The 17,952-nt window shown below is 45.3% G+C and overlaps 5 protein-coding genes across 5 annotated transcripts; 2 read left to right on the top strand and 3 right to left on the bottom strand.

Annotated features, from left to right (window-relative positions):
• Nucleotides 1–2,712: 2,712 nt before the first annotated feature.
• Nucleotides 2,713–3,123, bottom strand: LOC311321674 (histone H3.2; the record flags this gene model as incomplete). Its single annotated transcript, XM_084453679.1, has 1 exon — nucleotides 2,713–3,123. The coding sequence occupies one exon, from the start codon at nucleotides 3,121–3,123 to the stop codon at nucleotides 2,713–2,715; it is 411 nt and encodes a 136-aa protein (XP_084309805.1).
• A 272-nt stretch (nucleotides 3,124–3,395) lies between these two features.
• On the top strand, nucleotides 3,396–3,782 carry LOC311321687 (histone H2A-like; the record flags this gene model as incomplete). The annotated part of the gene is made up of 1 exon (XM_084453692.1): nucleotides 3,396–3,782. The coding sequence occupies one exon, from the start codon at nucleotides 3,396–3,398 to the stop codon at nucleotides 3,780–3,782; it is 387 nt and encodes a 128-aa protein (XP_084309818.1).
• Nucleotides 3,783–5,307: 1,525 nt separating this feature from the next.
• LOC311321664 (histone H1-like) lies at nucleotides 5,308–5,919 on the bottom strand (the record flags this gene model as incomplete). Its single annotated transcript, XM_084453669.1, has 1 exon — nucleotides 5,308–5,919. One exon carries the CDS (start codon nucleotides 5,917–5,919, stop codon nucleotides 5,308–5,310), a length of 612 nt encoding a protein of 203 aa, XP_084309795.1.
• Nucleotides 5,920–9,034: 3,115 nt separating this feature from the next.
• Nucleotides 9,035–9,412, top strand: LOC311321709 (histone H2B-like; the record flags this gene model as incomplete). The annotated part of the gene is made up of 1 exon (XM_084453713.1): nucleotides 9,035–9,412. One exon carries the CDS (start codon nucleotides 9,035–9,037, stop codon nucleotides 9,410–9,412), a length of 378 nt encoding a protein of 125 aa, XP_084309839.1.
• Nucleotides 9,413–11,899: 2,487 nt separating this feature from the next.
• On the bottom strand, nucleotides 11,900–12,211 carry LOC311321712 (histone H4; the record flags this gene model as incomplete). Its single annotated transcript, XM_084453716.1, has 1 exon — nucleotides 11,900–12,211. One exon carries the CDS (start codon nucleotides 12,209–12,211, stop codon nucleotides 11,900–11,902), a length of 312 nt encoding a protein of 103 aa, XP_084309842.1.
• Between the last annotated feature and the right edge of the window lie 5,741 nt (nucleotides 12,212–17,952).

Raw genomic sequence — 17,952 nt, forward strand, 5'->3', positions numbered from 1 at the left:
GATATGAGGGATGCTTACTTTCATGTTTCAATAATCAATCGGCACCGAAAGTTTCTCCGCTTTGCTTTTCAGGGGGTGGCATACGAGTACTCCAGACTACCGTTTGGATTTGCTCCAACCCCCCTAGCCCTTCTCCAAGTGCGTGGAGGCTGCACTCGACCCGCTGCGGCGGCAGGGGATCTGAGTGTAAAGCTGAATCCCAATCTGAGTGCGCAAACCACCCTTGCGGCCCCTCGCACTTGCGGCCTGAGCACTTAATTGACGTCAGCTGGACGTTTTTAAGAGCTTTATTGATAATTTTAGTACATTACAAAAAATACAATACTTGACAGTTTAACAACAATAATCATATTAAAAATTCAAAGTGCCATTGTGCAATAGCCAGTTGAATAACAGGCCTACAATTCAATACAATATTACAAAACAATAAACAATTCAAGTCAGGTCAGATCAATTGTGGCCCAGTTAAGTCTCGGGTGTGTCCTGTTTAGATCAATGGTCCTTCTCCTTTTGAGTTCGGTTTTGATCTGTTTGAAAACCATACATGAGCCAATGAAGGTGCCATCAATAGACATTTTGCACCGGGTTTTCCATAGTTTAAAAACAGTGATACAGATACATAAATAAAACAGTTTATGGTTGTCGGTGCTGTCAAAATTGGCATACACCATTTTCCATTCACAAGGCACTTTGACTCCTATATCATGCATTTTTTTCCATACATATTTGGCTCTATCACATTCTATTATAAGATGTTCTATTGTTTCTATTTCTTTACAGGTTGGCATTGGGCACTCCACTGTCCTGACTGAGGGGAGGTAGTTCAGCACCTCTCTGACGGGTAGTTTGCCGTTTACCGTCAGCCACATAGTGTCACGCATGACTCCAGATATATCATCACAGTTTAAATATTTGATTAATTGTTTACTTTGGTCTTCTGTTAAATCTTTATACAATACCATCCCCCCATAGAGGTGGTCACTTATCTGTTGATATATGCTTTTGCTAGTTTGAGAGCACCAATCAATATTTAGACCGGCGTACTTGTCTACGAAGACTGCATATGACACCTTGTGGCCAGGTACGGTTGGTCCACGTCTTGTTCGTTTCCACTGGTCTTTTTCCCCTATCCATGTTGCTTTATTTTGTATTCCTTTTGCTATGTTTTTACAATAAGCTATGTTCAGCTTCAGGCCAACATCTACAGCACCGAGACCACCATGTGCCGTGCTCTTATACATCAGGGCTCTCTTTGCCACTTCCCTGTTGCTTCCCCATATAAAACGAACACACATTTTATTAATCTTTTGCATTGTGGTTGCAGGTGGTGGGAGTATGTTGGCTAAAAAAAGTAGTTTTGATATAATAAAGGTCTTTACAATCTGTATTTTTGAGTTGTATGTACTTGTCCTGAATCTCCACTTGTTAGTCTCTTCTTCTATTTCTTTTTCTTTTCTCTGCCAATTTTTGTGTATGACATCCTTATTGCTGAATAAAATTCCTAATATTTTCATTTCTTCTTTTACATCTATGAGCAGGTTAGGTTTTTTCTTTTCCTCTCCTATCCAGATGCACTCAGTTTTGCTATCATTTAACTTGGCTCCTGAAGCCTGCTCATACTCATGAAAGTGTTCTCTCACTATGTCGAGTTCCTTCTGATTTTTTATAAAGACAGTCACGTCGTCGGCATAGGCGACGGCCAGACGTCAGCTGGAAGGGCCAGAGGGTGCAGGGCCGTGAATTAAATGGGACAGCACTTCCAGCGGCGTGCCAACGATTCCCAAGCTAGTTTAGCTCAATGCCCCTCCCACTTTGTTTTCATTGGCTGCCGCGTCCCTCCACACAGAGGCTGCTCTGACGCGCTCCTCAGCTCCGCAAATTGACGTCTGTTTTGATTTAATAATAATTTAAAATTTATGTTAGGTGGGATATGTTTGCAACGTGCGGATTTCAAGAGAATTTTTGTTATCTGCAAATGTCATCATTTATGTGTGATGTACTCGGATCATGACTCGGATACACTCACTGTGTCACATGAGACGAGGTGGACTGTGGGTATTTTCTGCTCCTAAGTCTGCGAAATTGCGGACTTTCGGTAAGTGTGGTTAAAGTGCGCAAAATGGCGGCAGTGGCGCACTTGTGGACCTAGCAATTCCGTTTTGGGACTACCCTGAGCCCTTGTGAACTTGGCGGGAACGCGCATGTAAGGCCACAAGGTCGCGAGTGCTCTGCACTTTCGCCTAAGTGCGCGATTTGGGATTCAGCTTTAGACTACCTAGATGACTTATTGGTCCTCGCCCCCTCCCCAGTGATAGCGATGGAGCACACCACCAGACTAGTGAATCATCTCTCGAGTCTGGGGTTTGCCATAAATTGGAAGAGCACGCCATGTCCAGCTCAGCAGGTAGTTTACCTGGGTCTCAGTTTGGACACGGTGACCAAGAGTGTCTGCGTTGCCTAGACAGCAGGGTAAACCACTAGGAGCGAAGTCCCCCTATGGGGCTAGGCTCCACTCAAGAGCTGGAGTTACTATAGGCAACTGTCGATTTCAATACGGTGGTGCATGGACAGTATAGCAGCAGATAAGTTCAAATAACGCATAAGACTGTGCAGGTTACAATAGGAAAACAATGGCTTTATAATTAGAGATAATAAGGTGGCTCTGAAAAGAGCCTTTGGGGATGTTGCAATTATAAAGCAACTCGGGCCAATTTAGGCGCGTTCTCCGCGAATGCGTCGGGCCAACTGGATGTCCTTGGGCATGATGGTTACCCTCTTGGCGTGAATGGCGCACAGGTTGGTGTCCTCGAAGAGGCCGACCAGGTATGCCTCGCTGGCCTCCTGCAGGGCCATCACAGCAGAGCTCTGGAAGCGCAAGTCGGTCTTGAAGTCTTGAGCGATTTCCCTCACCAGGCGCTGGAAGGGCAACTTGCGGATCAACAGCTCGGTTGACTTCTGGTAACGACGGATCTCTCTCAGGGCTACTGTGCCGGGCCTGTAACGATGAGGCTTCTTCACACCGCCGGTGGCGGGTGCGCTCTTACGAGCCGCCTTGGTGGCGAGCTGCTTCCTCGGGGCTTTGCCACCGGTGGATTTGCGGGCGGTCTGCTTGGTTCTGGCCATGATCTCAGCTTTCTTCTCCGAGAGTCAAAGTTGAAACTTTCAAGAGGGTAATGTGCCTTTTTTATAACGCCCGCTGCCGTGCGCTGATTGGGCAGCCTCTCTGTGCGACTTCATTGGCTGGCTATCGCCTCTGTCTCCCCATTGGACATTGACATGGAGCCTGGGATTGGCTAGGGCGACAAAGGCAAAAGAGCGCCACTTTACGCAAGGTATAAAAATCCTACCACCGTTGTATCACACCACTTGGTTTCTAAAATACTTCGATACTGAAAATGAGCGGAAGGGGGAAAACAGGAGGCAAAGCCAGGGCTAAGGCCAAGACCCGATCATCTCGCGCCGGTCTCCAGTTCCCAGTGGGTCGTGTTCACAGACTTCTCCGTAAGGGCAACTATGCCCAGCGTGTGGGAGCCGGTGCACCGGTCTACCTGGCCGCTGTGCTCGAGTACCTGACTGCTGAAATCCTGGAGTTGGCCGGCAACGCTGCCCGCGACAACAAGAAGACTCGTATCATCCCCCGTCACCTCCAGCTGGCTGTCCGCAACGACGAGGAGCTCAACAAACTTCTCGGAGGCGTGACGATCGCCCAGGGCGGCGTGCTGCCCAACATCCAGGCAGTGCTTCTCCCCAAGAAGACCGAGAAGGCTGTCAAAGCCAAGTGAAGTCGCCACTGACGTGAATTATTCCAACAATCCCAAAGGCTCTTTTAAGAGCCACCCACTTCAATCTATAAAAGTGTATTTCCATTGTCCTTTATGATTTCATCACCCTCTCGTCTCGTGCTCCGTTACTTAGTCCTACGACGGGCCTTTAAAACTCAATATAAACTCAATATCGTTCAGGCTGATGCAATTTATGCACAAATTTTTAAGTTAAGACACGTCTTTGGATTGTTTAAAAAGAAGAGCAACGGGCTTCGCATGTTACACCGCGTTATTAGGAATGGCTGTATTTCTCACTTATGCTGTAAATGTTTTAATAAAAAAAAAAAAAAAGTAATTTAATCGGTTCGTGTTGCCTTTGTGTATTAAGTGCGCTGCATGAATGACACGTTTGTGATGCCTGTATGTCCTCCCTAATAAATAGACGTCCCTTTATAAATGTCTTGATCTCCTGATAGACCTCCATCCTGTACGAAATAATGGACAGAAAAGAGCGACAGCTCTATCCCAATCAGGCCCAACAGACTACTACTATTAGGGCTACTATTAGTCTACTCCCTTCTTTGCCTGGTGTCATGCACACCATGAGCTGCACGCTTAAACACAATGATCCCGTTTGATCTGTAAAAGACCAACAAATAAAAAAATATCTTACCTACCGCTGTGTAACATAACCCCAACTATAGCTCAAAACATTGTACGTCGCTTTAGATAAATTGCCTGCTAAATAACCCAATTGCATACGGAGACCAGGAACTACACGGTCAGACACTGGTCCCTTTTGAGTTGAAAATTCAGCCCTCTGCAATACAGACGGATACAGGTGAAATTAGCATAGGGTCACATGGCTCAAGTCTTGTTTATGCCTTAATCTCAGGCCACTTACATTACCATCAGAGGGCATTAATTAATTAATTAATGCATGCCTATGGGCGTTTCTCAAAAGGCCTTTCTACTATTTATTTTAATTTGTAATTTCAATAACTTATTAAACAAAGTTCAATACTCTCTTAGATTCTCTTAGAAGTACTTATCATGCTGGACCGAGTCGGACGTTATTTAGCCACAATGCAAGGGCCACACCATGGCGGCGATAGGCACTGATCATGGACTGCTGCAGTCCTGATCCTTACGAACGAGCCCAGCTGCCCACGGCCAGCGCCTGTCCCCCACTCTATTACTCCTCATTTCATGCGGCGAAAAGACAAATGTTGAATAAACTAAGCGTCGATCTGAGCCCTATGTACAGTTGACCATGCACACGCACGTTTTATCCTACAGTTGAAATCCCTAGCCTCCCCTTATCAGTGCTGTTAAAAGTGTATTATAACGAAAAATGAGCGATTGTAGAACAAATGTTCAGCACCTTGAGATTGTCTCACAGTTAAGTGCTTTATAAAGGAAGTATTACTGTTGTGCGTGCGCCCGCGTGAATCCGATGTCCATACATGGCGATGCGCTTTTATGGAGTGGTGGGTGGCTCTTAAAAGAGCCTTTGTAATGGTACAGAGGACGGAAAGAACTCTTACTTCTTCTTGGGTGCTGCCTTCTTAGCCTTGGGCTTGGCAGCTTTGGGCTTGACGGCCTTCTTGGGGCTTTTGGCTGGGGCTTTTTTGGGTGCCGCAGGCTTCTTGGCCTTTTTGGGGCTCTTTGCCACCTTCTTAGCTGCCGCTGCGGGCTTCTTGACTTTCTTGGGAGATTTCTTGGCAGCTGCAGGCTTCTTAGCCACGACCTTTTTGGGCTGCTTGGCTGCAGCGGGCTTCTTGGCGGCTACCTTCTTTGCCTTCGGGGCGGCGGGCTTCTTAGCTGGCTTCTTTGCCTGCGCCTCGGTGGCCTTGTTGATCTTGAAAGAACCGGAGGCGCCAGTTCCTTTGGTCTGTACCAAAGTGCCCTTGGTGACGAGGCTCTTGACGGCGATCTTGACGCGGGAGTTGTTCTTCTCCACGTCGTAGCCGCCGGCAGCCAGTGCCTTCTTGACCGCTGCCAGGGAGACACCGCTCCTCTCCTTGGAGGCGGAAACAGCCTTGACGATTAGCTCGCCGACGCTGGGTCCCACTTTCTTGGGCTTGACTGCTGCCTTCTTCTTGGGTGCCTTGGCCGGAGCGGCGGCTGCGGGAGCTGGGGCGACTTCTGCCATGTCTATCTTGAGTTTGCTCTGCGGCATCACACACGTACTGTATGTCGGTCCTGCTGACTGTGAGTCCTCGACGCTGCGAGGGGTTGGTCTTAAACGCGCTATGAGAACCGTGTGGACTCAGCTCCACCACCGAGGAGCTCTCGGTTACCAAAATGATGTTCCTCTTGTGTTTTCTCCTGGTGTATAAAGGGCTAGAAATCAAAGTTGGAGTGGAGCACATGTCCAAAAGCCAATGTGATAGCAAGCAGCCTATTTGTCGTTCAAAATAAAGTTGTTTGGGAGGCGGCGGCCTCGTCTGTTTATTCGAGACCGGGTGAAAACACCGCCCTTGATATCTCGGATGGAACCGTGCGCACTGGGTTTCCAGTGGCATTCGACTCCTAAAATGTCTAAAAGTGCGTGCGATTATGGGCAGAAATCATTACCCAGTGAGCCAAGTTGTCTGGCGAGGGACTAAAGTGATTTAGGGTACACAGAAGTGGTGCCGGGGTTTATAAACCGGGTCTCTCTTGGGGTGCGTAAAGCACAGCGTTGAAACTGGGGCGGAGACCTGGTCCCAATCAAGCTGGTGTCTGGCCGTCTGTGTATGCTAACTTTCTCTCCCTCCCTTGGTGATTCGCATTTGGATTGCCTGCAGAATTACTCCCTCTGGTCTTTTTGGAATTTCTGTCGCCTATTACACCCCTCGTCTGGGGCAATGTCCTCGTTTGGTTGGTAGCCTATGCAGTGAAGTGACCAGAGGCGCACCGGCTGCGTTACATAGGATTGCAAAAAGTGACAAGCAACCATCACAACACACACTCGTCGTTTTCTTTTTACTGAATTTGATGACCTGGCTATAAAAATGTCTGAATCGCATCTTGAGTGGCTAGGCTATTGTGCCATGAGAATTATAGAGAACGCAGGAGCCTAGCCGATCCTATCGCAGCCCATGTAGTGAAGATAGGCCTATAGCCTACATGGAAGGACATGTAGGCGCTTATTGTTGAGTGATATGAGCAATTAGCTCTTTCTGGGCTGTGTGATTTGGGATTCTGAACGAGCCTACCTGATGTGAATAGGCGTGGTCGAGGCAGAATGAAATACATTTGGCTTAGTTTCTAGAAATGTTTATCTCAAGCAAGATTGTGTTCTTGAGCACAGTATTTACGCCTACAGGGAATAACAAGATAAGTGACTAAGCGGGAACTGTTAAGAATCAATCTCCTATAGCCTACCATGTTAGACTATTGCTAACAACATGAGTAGAAACTCGAGAATCCAGAGGCGATCAACAGAAGGTGTTTGCTTCAACAAGAGCATACAGTCTCATACAGAGAATAGAGTCTCAGTGAGTGTCCTTCAGAGAGATGCCCTTCGCACATAGGCCCAACAGTTGTATAATATATCTGTTTCTATCAGTTGTCACAGGCTGCTTCCATCAGCTGTCACAGTTGACTTTTCAGATTGATGGTTCATCTTATTATAAGTTAGGGCAGTGTCTTCTGTCCAATACTGTTGATTCAGCTGTCTGGTGCCGATTTACACCTTATTGGGGCCACTTTCTGTGGGCCACGGTCATCCCTCCCTGTCCACTCTTCAAAGACTGTTCATTACAAACTTTAGTTTTAATATCCTTTGTTCAAGTCCTAATGTATATGCCTGTCATATGGTCCCTCAATTCCTAGTCCTTACGCACTAGGCTACCTTAGCACCCTAGTCTGGTGTCCTTAGTCTGCCCTGCCGCTACTCTGTGACAGCCAAGGCCCAGCTTCTGATTTGCACACACAGGGCCTACTCTGCCAGTGTTGAATCATCCATCATTGAGATACACAGAGTGCATAGGCTATAGTTTATTTCTAAGGCATGTGAAGACTACTTAAACCTTCTAAATTCACCACTGTAGCCTATAGGCAGCTGCAAAAAAATCGCTACACTCAAGTCAAGCACAGCTATCTACGATGCAATAGTGAATGATGTCTACTGTGGAATAGTTTTATTAGGCTAGGCTATGCAGCCAATCTTGAGATTTATGACTGTGAACAAGTCATTAAAAGAATATGGGGAACACGCCTGTCAGAACAACTGGCTGCTGGTATCAGTGAGGAGTGATAGCGGTGAGAGCGACAGTGTGCAGTGGAGCTCTTATGGAAATACCCCAAAATGCCCAATGCCAACATGGTGCCCTGGGCTCAATGCTGACAGGACTTTTAGGGGGCTGGAATTTCAGAGGAAACAAGGGAGGCCAAAAACAACCTGGCGAAGATCTGTGAGCTCGGAATTAAAAATGGCTACCTAACTTGTGGACAAGGCACAACATGCTGCACAGGACAGGGCCAGATGGAAGCAGAGAGTCACAGCCTTATGTTCCTCAACGAACCAAGAGGATTAAAAGTAAGTTGAGTAAGGAATAACAATCCAACAGCAGACCGTGTCCTTTTGTTAGTGTGACCATATCTAGGCTACCTAGCAACCTGCTTTGGTGTCCTTGTGGACATATCAGGGTTTGTCGTTTGCCAGATTTTGAGAAAGCTGTCCTGTGATGTGTCATGCTAGGTTCAACACTGACCTGAGAATCAACTAGGCTAAGGGCTTCAAAATTAACAAAACTCATCTCCAATGATGTATTTCAACTCAACAATGTATTTTGAATTCAACGGAGTCATTATTAAACACTGACTTTATTGTCTGCAAATGCCATCATTTTGCTTACAAAGACTTCACGCGCCACTCGCCCATTATATGCCAATGGGTGGGAGGTGCAAACAAATGTGGGTGGGAGGTGTAAACAAAATGCTTCAACAATGGATGACTATGGAGAAAATGTCCGTATATGTGTCTCAAATAATTCATTTTCCCCATAGGTATTTTGGACTACACTCCACAATGGCGGCACTGCTACATCCAATAAAGTGATGTCAGACCACACGCCCGACAGCAGGGAAAGTGGGCTGGGGGGTGAGGGAGTTCCTGAGCATGCGCGGTCAATTTGGTTCGTTGGGCTAACGAGGACGTCAGAGTTCAACGCAGATAATGACGGGAGCCTTGCCTAAACATTTGCATACTCCCCCTACATATACCGGGTGACTACCCGCCGCTCTACTTTCGTTCCTGAGAAGCAACGAGACCTAGAAAAATGCCCGAACCGGCAGCTAAGTCCGCGCCCAAGAAGGGCTCTAAGAAAGCCGTCTCCAAGACCGCTGCCAAAGGCGGCAAGAAGCGCAGAAAGTCGAGGAAGGAGAGCTACGCTATCTACGTGTACAAAGTCCTGAAGCAGGTCCACCCCGACACCGGCATTTCCTCCAAGGCCATGGGGATCATGAATTCCTTTGTGAACGACATCTTCGAGCGCATTGCCGGAGAGTCCTCTCGCCTGGCGCACTACAACAAGCGTAGAACCATCACCTCCAGGGAGATCCAGACCGCCGTGCGCCTGCTGCTCCCCGGTGAGCTGGCCAAGCACGCCGTGTCCGAGGGCACCAAGGCAGTGACCAAGTACACCAGCTCTAAGTAAAGAGGCGGCTTTTCACTCTCCAATCTACCCAAAGGCTCTTTTAAGAGCCACCCACGTTTACTGTTAAAGAATGCAATTCCATGGTGATTGAGCTTGTATAGTTTGTTCCAAGATTTTGTTCCAAGATTTTCGTATGTCTTGAATGCTACTATAATTAGTCTCCGCATGCGCCTTTTGTTGCCCAATCTAAGATTGTCGTACTTTCTCTAAAGCTGGGGTATTGCGCGCTTTCATCCGCCACTGTGAAACGACATAGCGAGAGATTTTAACTTGCGTTCCACCACATTGCATACTTTAAGTCATCTTCTGCCACATTTTTTTTGATTGCCTTTACCTTTATTTAAACGTAATTCAGTGGCCACAGATTCAACTGGCCCACAAAAAATAAAGTCTGCGGGAATCGGCTAATAAGCACAAATCAGTGCTTGGTCATATTTTGTTTAGATTGGATATGATGTACAAGATGACGTAGACTACAAGATGACTAAGATATGTAATTTGTAAGTCGACCTATGCAATTAGTAGCCTATTGCGGCAGGTGGCAACATTTTGATGAGGATGGGACTCAACCCTGATGGGGAGAATCTGTTTCTGCAGTGACGATTTCAACAGTGTTGGTGGCCAGCTAGTTTTAGGTGAGTTTAGTAGGCCTACAGCAAGGTTGGACATGGAGATGGGTCAAAGACGTGACGCATGTTTTTCTGTGTCCCTTTGGTTAAGTTTATATTTTTTAGGTTAAAATTTGAAAATAAACTTAAAGATTACTTGCATACATTATTTTCTGACAACCTGCCCTAAAAAGTTGTGGTTTTAATTCATTTCGAGAGAATTGTTGAGTAAAAATGGCAAAAATGTCTTGTGTTGTAACCATAAAAACTGAGTACAGAAAAATTAAAATTGCTCAAAAGAGCTGAAAGTAATAAAAACAAAACATATAAACTAGTTTGGCATAATCTTACATAACTATTTTAAAGTTAATAAAATAAGTGGAACTATAGTGTTCTGGATATTATAAATAATCCGGGGAATAATGTCAGTCAGGTCAACTTACATAAGTGTCTAGATGGTGTAACCACTATATAAGGAGTTTTTTATTATTATTTTTTTAAAAGACAATTTTGGTGGGAAATGTATCACAGAGAAGGACCCCTCTCTGCTCTTCAGGGTTGCATGTCAAGGTTAGTAACTCTCTTAGAAATATTGAGATAATTTGACATTTTAGGGTATTGTCAGGTATGATTAGGTTTACATGTCAAATGGTGTAACCAGTGAAAAACATTGATTATTGATCTTTATCATAAAAACAAGTATTTACTTTAAAAAGTATGGTTGAAAGTAGCTAGGTCATAGCTAGCAATATTTTATGATGCAGCACAAGGACAACTAACCATCTTAAGAAGAAATGTTTAGTTTATTAGTCAGTTTTATTTATCTTCCAAGTATTCTTTCGAGAAAGGGGGAATTGTCATGTACATCATAGCCTACATGTTATTTGGCCAGTCATTTTATGTTGTGTTGAGACTCGGAGATGGCCTGCCCAATAAGTCAGATACTTGTCTGCCATTTCATCATTAATACAATATAATAAATGTGGTAAATGTGGATGGTTACACCAATTGACACTGGGTTGTGTCAAATGGTGTAACCAGTGTTCATGAAAATATGAAATTATACAGGAATATTAATTATATTCCTATTCCTATCCAAGCATTATATTCTACTGTAGTGTAACATGTTTTTAACCATTTCCAAAGATTATAACAAAAACCAAGGTGTTTTCAGCATACCATATGACCCGCTCGATGTTGCAAAACTGGTGAAATATTAAAATTTGAGATCACCCTGAAAAAATCTATTCCTAGGTAACATGTTGCAATTGATTATTATTATGAGTACATCGACATACTCTAGGTTGATAATATATTGAATTGACCACTTTTCTCTGGTTACACCACTTGACATTTTCAGGCGCATTTGGTCTTACTTTTTGAAGAAAAAAACGTAGAAATGTAATTTAAAATGACAAAACCAACAAATACAAAATCCACATATTAACACACCTGATGCATGCTTTTAAAACAATATTTCCCCCATTTTTTTTTTTCCATCTTTTCCACCCTTATTTGTCACTGACCCAGATACAGAATATGCATCGCCAATAAGAATTAACATGCAGACAATATGCAGTCTAATAAAAGCTGGAACAAGGAATATATACACTGTACATTCATACAGCATGTATAGTATATTTACATGCAGATGACCATGGTAAGCTAGTATCTATACAAGCATAGATGGCCTACAACCAAAAGACAACCTACGATGATTAATATGAATGTTATCATCAATGCAGGATATGCTGTAGCCTATCAATTTCAGCAATTTCTGAGCTTCATACGATATGGAGACATAGCTTTTAATTGTAGATGTGGGTGGCTCTTAGAAGAGCCGTTGGGTTGGTGGACTACAGAAGTGAGGAGAAAACGCTTATCCGCCGAAGCCGTACAGGGTGCGTCCCTGGCGCTTCAGAGCGTAGACGACATCCATGGCGGTGACGGTCTTTCTCTTGGCGTGCTCGGTGTAGGTCACGGCATCACGGATGACGTTCTCCAGGAACACCTTCAGAACGCCGCGGGTTTCTTCGTAGATCAGGCCAGAAATACGCTTCACGCCACCACGACGAGCCAGACGACGGATCGCAGGCTTGGTGATGCCCTGGATGTTATCACGAAGAACCTTGCGATGGCGTTTGGCGCCTCCCTTTCCGAGTCCTTTGCCTCCTTTCCCCCGACCAGACATTTTCACACGTTTCTTTAAGACTGTTTTCTACGAAACCGTCGAGCTGAGTGATAGATTCACGACGTGTAGCATGTCTATTATGTCGAAACTGCGGATGTGATTGAACACAGTTGGCGCTCTTCTCTGCTGGGTGGAGCCTCATGAGTCACGAGATAGAACCTCCTACCTCAGCCCCCCCTCCCCTCACACGTTTCAAACTGCGCCCGTGGAGTCAAATAAAGGATAAGAGCAAGAGACCAAATGTTTAACGTTTGGTCGCAGGGCCGGCCCTAGGATTCTGGTGGCCCCCCAAAACACTCCCAGCGCAAACACCAAACTAAACGCAAGAAGGAACCGTTCATCTCTTCGTAAGTAATGCCGCGTTCCAGGCAACCCATAACCCGTGTTTTTCCAACCAAAAACAGGGAGCGATAACACAGATGATCACTTCATAATGTTGGACCACATTAAACATTTTCCCCTCTGGGAAATTAAGACTCTCATCTAAATCACCCGGTAAATCACACTTAAGCATTTATTTGGCTGCCAACAGAAACACATATCAAATGAATATGGCTACACAATAAAATGTTTAATGGAAAATAAAGTTTACAGACAAACTCAAAGAAAATGACTGAAATTGTTTCCCCAGACTCTGACGTGGGGTGGGACTCAGAGGAGGGGGAGTCTGCAGTGGTCCTTGACCTGACGGTCGTGCCCCCGCCGGTTGTAGCCTCCACCTCCAGCGCCACGACCTCCAGTGCCTCCACCTCGAGCGCTCCGGCCTCCACCTCCAGTGCCATCTCCAGCGCCTCCGTCTCCACCGCCCACGCCTCCACCTCCGGCTGCCAGCGTCCCTGCCTCAAGGGTCCCTGAGGGAAACCGTCTGGGCTTCCTCTCAGACGCTGTGCTGGAGGCCCAGACGGGGACCCTAGAGGCCCAGAGGGACATGGCAGAAGGGATTGGGGGCAGTTGTGCAGCAGTTGGTGGAGGTCACCACACTACACCACCAGAGCCAACAGGACATCCTCACTGCACTTCCTTCCCTCACACATGCTGTCACGGACCTCACACAGTCACTCACTACCACACTCACGGACCTCACACAGTCACTCACTACCACACTCAAGGACCTCACACAGTCACTCACTACCACACTCACGGACCTCACACATTCACTCACTACCACACTCACGGACCTCACACATTCACTCACTACCACTCACGGACCTCACACAGTCACTCACTACCACACTCACGGACCTCACACAGTCACTCACTACCACACTCACGGACCTCACACAGTCACTCACTACCACACTCACGGACCTCACACAGTCACTCACTACCACACTCACGGACCTCACACATTCACTCACTACCACTCACGGACCTCACACAGTCACTCACTACCACACTCACGGACCTCACACAGTCACTCACTACCACACTCACGGACCTCACACAGTCACTCACTACCACACTCACGGACCTCACACATTCACTCACTACCACTCACGGACCTCACACAGTCACTCACTACCACACTCACGGACCTCACACAGTCACTCACTACCACACTCACAGACCTCACACATTCACTCACAAACGCACTCACACACCTCACACAGTCACTCACCAACAGACAATAAAATGGTAGAAATGTGAACCTTACTTGTTTGTGTCTTCATAGCTGGCGCATGACCTCAGCGCGGGCCCTTTGGCCCCGCTGGTAAACCTCATGACGGGGAGGGGGCTGAGGGCTTGGGTCCTCATTTTGTGGTGGGGTCTTGACTGGTTCTCATTCTTATCAGCTTTGAATATGTATCTTGGCAAACATAACACAGGATGATGTACAAGGAGGGGACAGATACCTAGTGAAAGTACTATTGGTTGCTAGTAAAAAGACAATAATGAGGGCTTGGTATAAGGTGGAACCCCCAACCAAGGAGCAGTGGCTGGGTGTTGTGGAGGAGATTTATGTTATGGAGAAGTTCACGCATGCATTGAGGATGCAGGAAGGAAAGTTTGAAGGGAGATGGGAAAAATGGATGGATTATAGAAGGAAGTGTGATGATACCACTAATATTGAAATTGTAATATTTGAATAAGAGAAAAAAGCTGCATTGATGGAAGTACCCATAAGCTGCTATTGTTAGTTTTTATGTTTTATTTTATTGTCGTTGTATGGATGGAATATGCAAATAAAGATTAAAGTAAAAAAGAAAAAGAATATGTATCTTGGCTATGCACACACCAACAAGCCAGCCGTCACGCGCAGCGCCTGCCTCCAGTCTAGCCCTACCCTGCTGTGCGCCAGGATGAATGAGTCATGCGTGGAGCCAGGCCACCGTGCCACTACACTTGTGATGAGCATGTCGGCGTCACATATGATTTGGGTATTTATAATGTGCACATTTTTGCGATTCGCATAGACGTATTCATTCACTGATGGTGCCCTTATCAATATGTGGGTGCAGTCGCCATCGCCGCCATCTCTTTGGAGTTCTATCTCGGCCAGTAGGCCGAGTAGCGCCGGGGGGGGGGGGGCGTACGCCTGAAATAGCGGAAAAGACCGTGTAAAAGAAGGCGTACCTCAATGATAAATGAGGCCCCTGCTGGCATTTCAACGTTGATTAACAGGTGATTCAACGTCGTGATGACGTGAATCAACGTTGGATTAGGTTTAGATTTTGAAAGGTGAATTAACGTTGATATCACGACGTTGTTCCAACATCTTACTCTTCAACATGGGTGAATTAAGGTCTTACAATCACTGTTGAATTTGTGTTGAATTTGAAATGTGAATCAACTTTGAAATCCCAACCTTGTTTCAACGGTTTATTTTTCAACATGGGTAAATTAAGGTCTTTGAATCAACTTTGCATCACTGTTGAAACTGCAACTTTGTTTCAACTTCTTACTTTTCAATCATGTAGCCATGGAGAAGAAAGGCGTGAACTTTTTACAATTTTATTTTACATTAGAATCAAGATGCACATGTAGGCCTACATCAGCAGTGAATGGGGTTGCAACACTGACAACTGTGCAAATAGCAACAACATCGATCCAACAATAATGTGAAAAATAAGTGTTTGTGGCACTGGCGTGCACATACACAAACACACATTTTGTGACATACTTCTATACAGCAATGCTACAGAAAAAGGCATTCACAGTCAATCTGCCAGCTGGTAACAGCTTTTAGCTTTCTAAACATAACCTCATCTGCAGCACAATACGACCCAGGATGTAACCTATGTTAAAACGCGAAAGCAAAACCAACAAGCTAAACAATATATTAACCTTTCCATCTACAAGTAGCGGCAAAAGTTGAACAACAAGGGAATGACTGGCACATTGCTCAGCTTGTATAGAAGTAGATACTAGCTACGTCCAGCTAGTGCGAGACAAACAATACATCCATGGAGACAAACAATACATCCATGGAGACAAACATTACACACGATACATACACTGCACCAACATTGCCAAAGAAACTACGGTGTCCATAATAGGACATCCTCGGATGTCCATGAAAGGAAATTTGAATCTCATTCTTTGTGCAAGCGCAAAATAAGGATTTGTGACCAATAAGATTAATTTATTGCAAAGATATATAAAGCAAAACCTTCGTTGGGCCACTTCTTATATTGTGCGTTAAAGGGCTATAAGGTAGGTTGAAGACATCATGTTGATGTTGATGTACATCAACGTACAGATCTTCAACAGAATTTCAACGTTGATTTATAAGTATTTTATCAACCTTTTTCAACCATTGAGCATTCAATATTGTTTCAAGGTTGAAACGATGACTGACATTAATCCAACTATATTTCAATGTTGAAGGTCGGTCGTGTGCCAGCTGGGAAGCCCCTGGTCGCTTTTAACATCAATACAAATGTCGGTAATGCAGTGTTTAGACACCGAGACGTAATGTGGCTTGTCATAACTCACAGTGACGTGACTATTTCCTGCGGGGCTCCCGTTATATGCACACATCTCAACAGAGGCACATAATGATCCCCCACTGTTTGATATCGTATACAATCTGTGTAAATAAATAAAGTGTAAAATGCCCCGTAAAGGTCTGCAGGGTATTTCGCATAATATCTGCCATGACCTGACTCCACATCTGCGATAAATGTCTTACTACCCACTGCTTTTAATATACCCTTACCATCGACGACCCCCAACCCCAAGATGGTGGCTAATTTCACACTGAACTTTAGAAAGATAGTTTCCACACATTGCATATAAACCTTATTACGTATGGGATCATAACCCAGTCTAGCATGTAGACCCACTAAAAATGTGTTGATAGCAGCAATTATGGATTCGACGCTCGGGTAGAATCCATGAGGCACCCTCTGCGTGACAGCCACGCCTCGGGTTGTAAATTCGATGTCGAATGCACATCTTTTTCACTTATAGTCTCCCACGTACGTGGATATGTCATCTCAATCAGACCAACTTCCCACGCACCGGGTAACTCCAACAGTGTGTGTAAATTAGTCCTGTAGGCCTATTTACCTATCGCATTGTCCGGGTAAACTGCCACGGATGCATTAGAGGGGAGTGTGACATAAAACCCATCGTCGTCGCTCATTTTTGAAGCGATATTCATTCATGAATGAAAGTTAAGACTTTTATATATTGACAACTTCATTATCTGGAAGCCAGCTGTTGAATTTCTCCGGCCAACCTAACCAACTCACTAACACCATAGAATTCCTACCAACTTTTTTCTTGCAATGATCTTGTCAATCTTAAATTGATAGCCCTTATTCAATTTAATCTTCTTTTACTCCTCTTCATAAAAAGCCCCATAAAGTGCCTCACCATCATAATCAGACAATCGGTAGGTCGGTGGTGTTCGGGGGATACGCTCGGTTATGGTAAAATATTTGTTCATATCTGCTCATAACCTTTATCAAATAGTCAGCGTTTTCTTGACACACGCACTGTATCCCCCACCTCGAACCTGAATCTCACTTTCACTTTTTTATCATCATCATTTACGGCGTACAAGTTGTTAAACACCTTAGGGCCCTTACATAGTCATATAAGCTATTGACCGCGTCTGAGAACGCTCGGGACTATGTGGCTCTACGCGAGCATTTTGGTACCCTCCGCGCACTGGGCCGTGTCTTGTCAGGTGCACTACACCACCCCACCAGCAGGGGGAAATCAGTGGTTATAGTCCGGTGACCTATGAACTCTCCAGACCGAACAGAAGAGGAAGAAGAAGAAGAACTATCCAGACCCAAGCCCCCAGGATCAGCTTGGCGCATTGAAGCCACCATGGGCTTTCAGGCCAAGCCCGGTATTGCACGGCATGCGGCCCAAGAACCCTTATTTCCCATGTTAGTGGATGATGATAGATAGGGCTAGAAAAGGAAAACAAAATTTTTCTGGGTATCATTCAGCATCAGAGACCAATCTTATCAATATAAACTTTTAATTCAATGGGGTTTTGGGGTTTTTGAAGCCACCAATACCTGTATCGAGCCATTTAAACATGTGCTGTGCACGAGCCTCGGGGACGCGCTGGTCGCGCGTTCGTGAGTCCTGCGAACTCGGGAAAGCACGTGACCATAGGAAGACCCGCCCTACTCTGCCTCTGATTGGATAGGAAGTCATGTAATGACGTCGCTAACATTTGCTATGCTTTTAGCAATGAAGCTTATGATCATGCTAATCAGAACGTATGTCTATGATGCAAATGATCATGACATGTGGTTACTTTAGGACATCGTTGG

Source organism: Borostomias antarcticus, assembly GCF_949987555.1.
Source record: "Borostomias antarcticus genome assembly, chromosome: 19".
In the NCBI taxonomy this organism is placed as follows: domain Eukaryota; kingdom Metazoa; phylum Chordata; class Actinopteri; order Stomiiformes; family Stomiidae; genus Borostomias; species Borostomias antarcticus.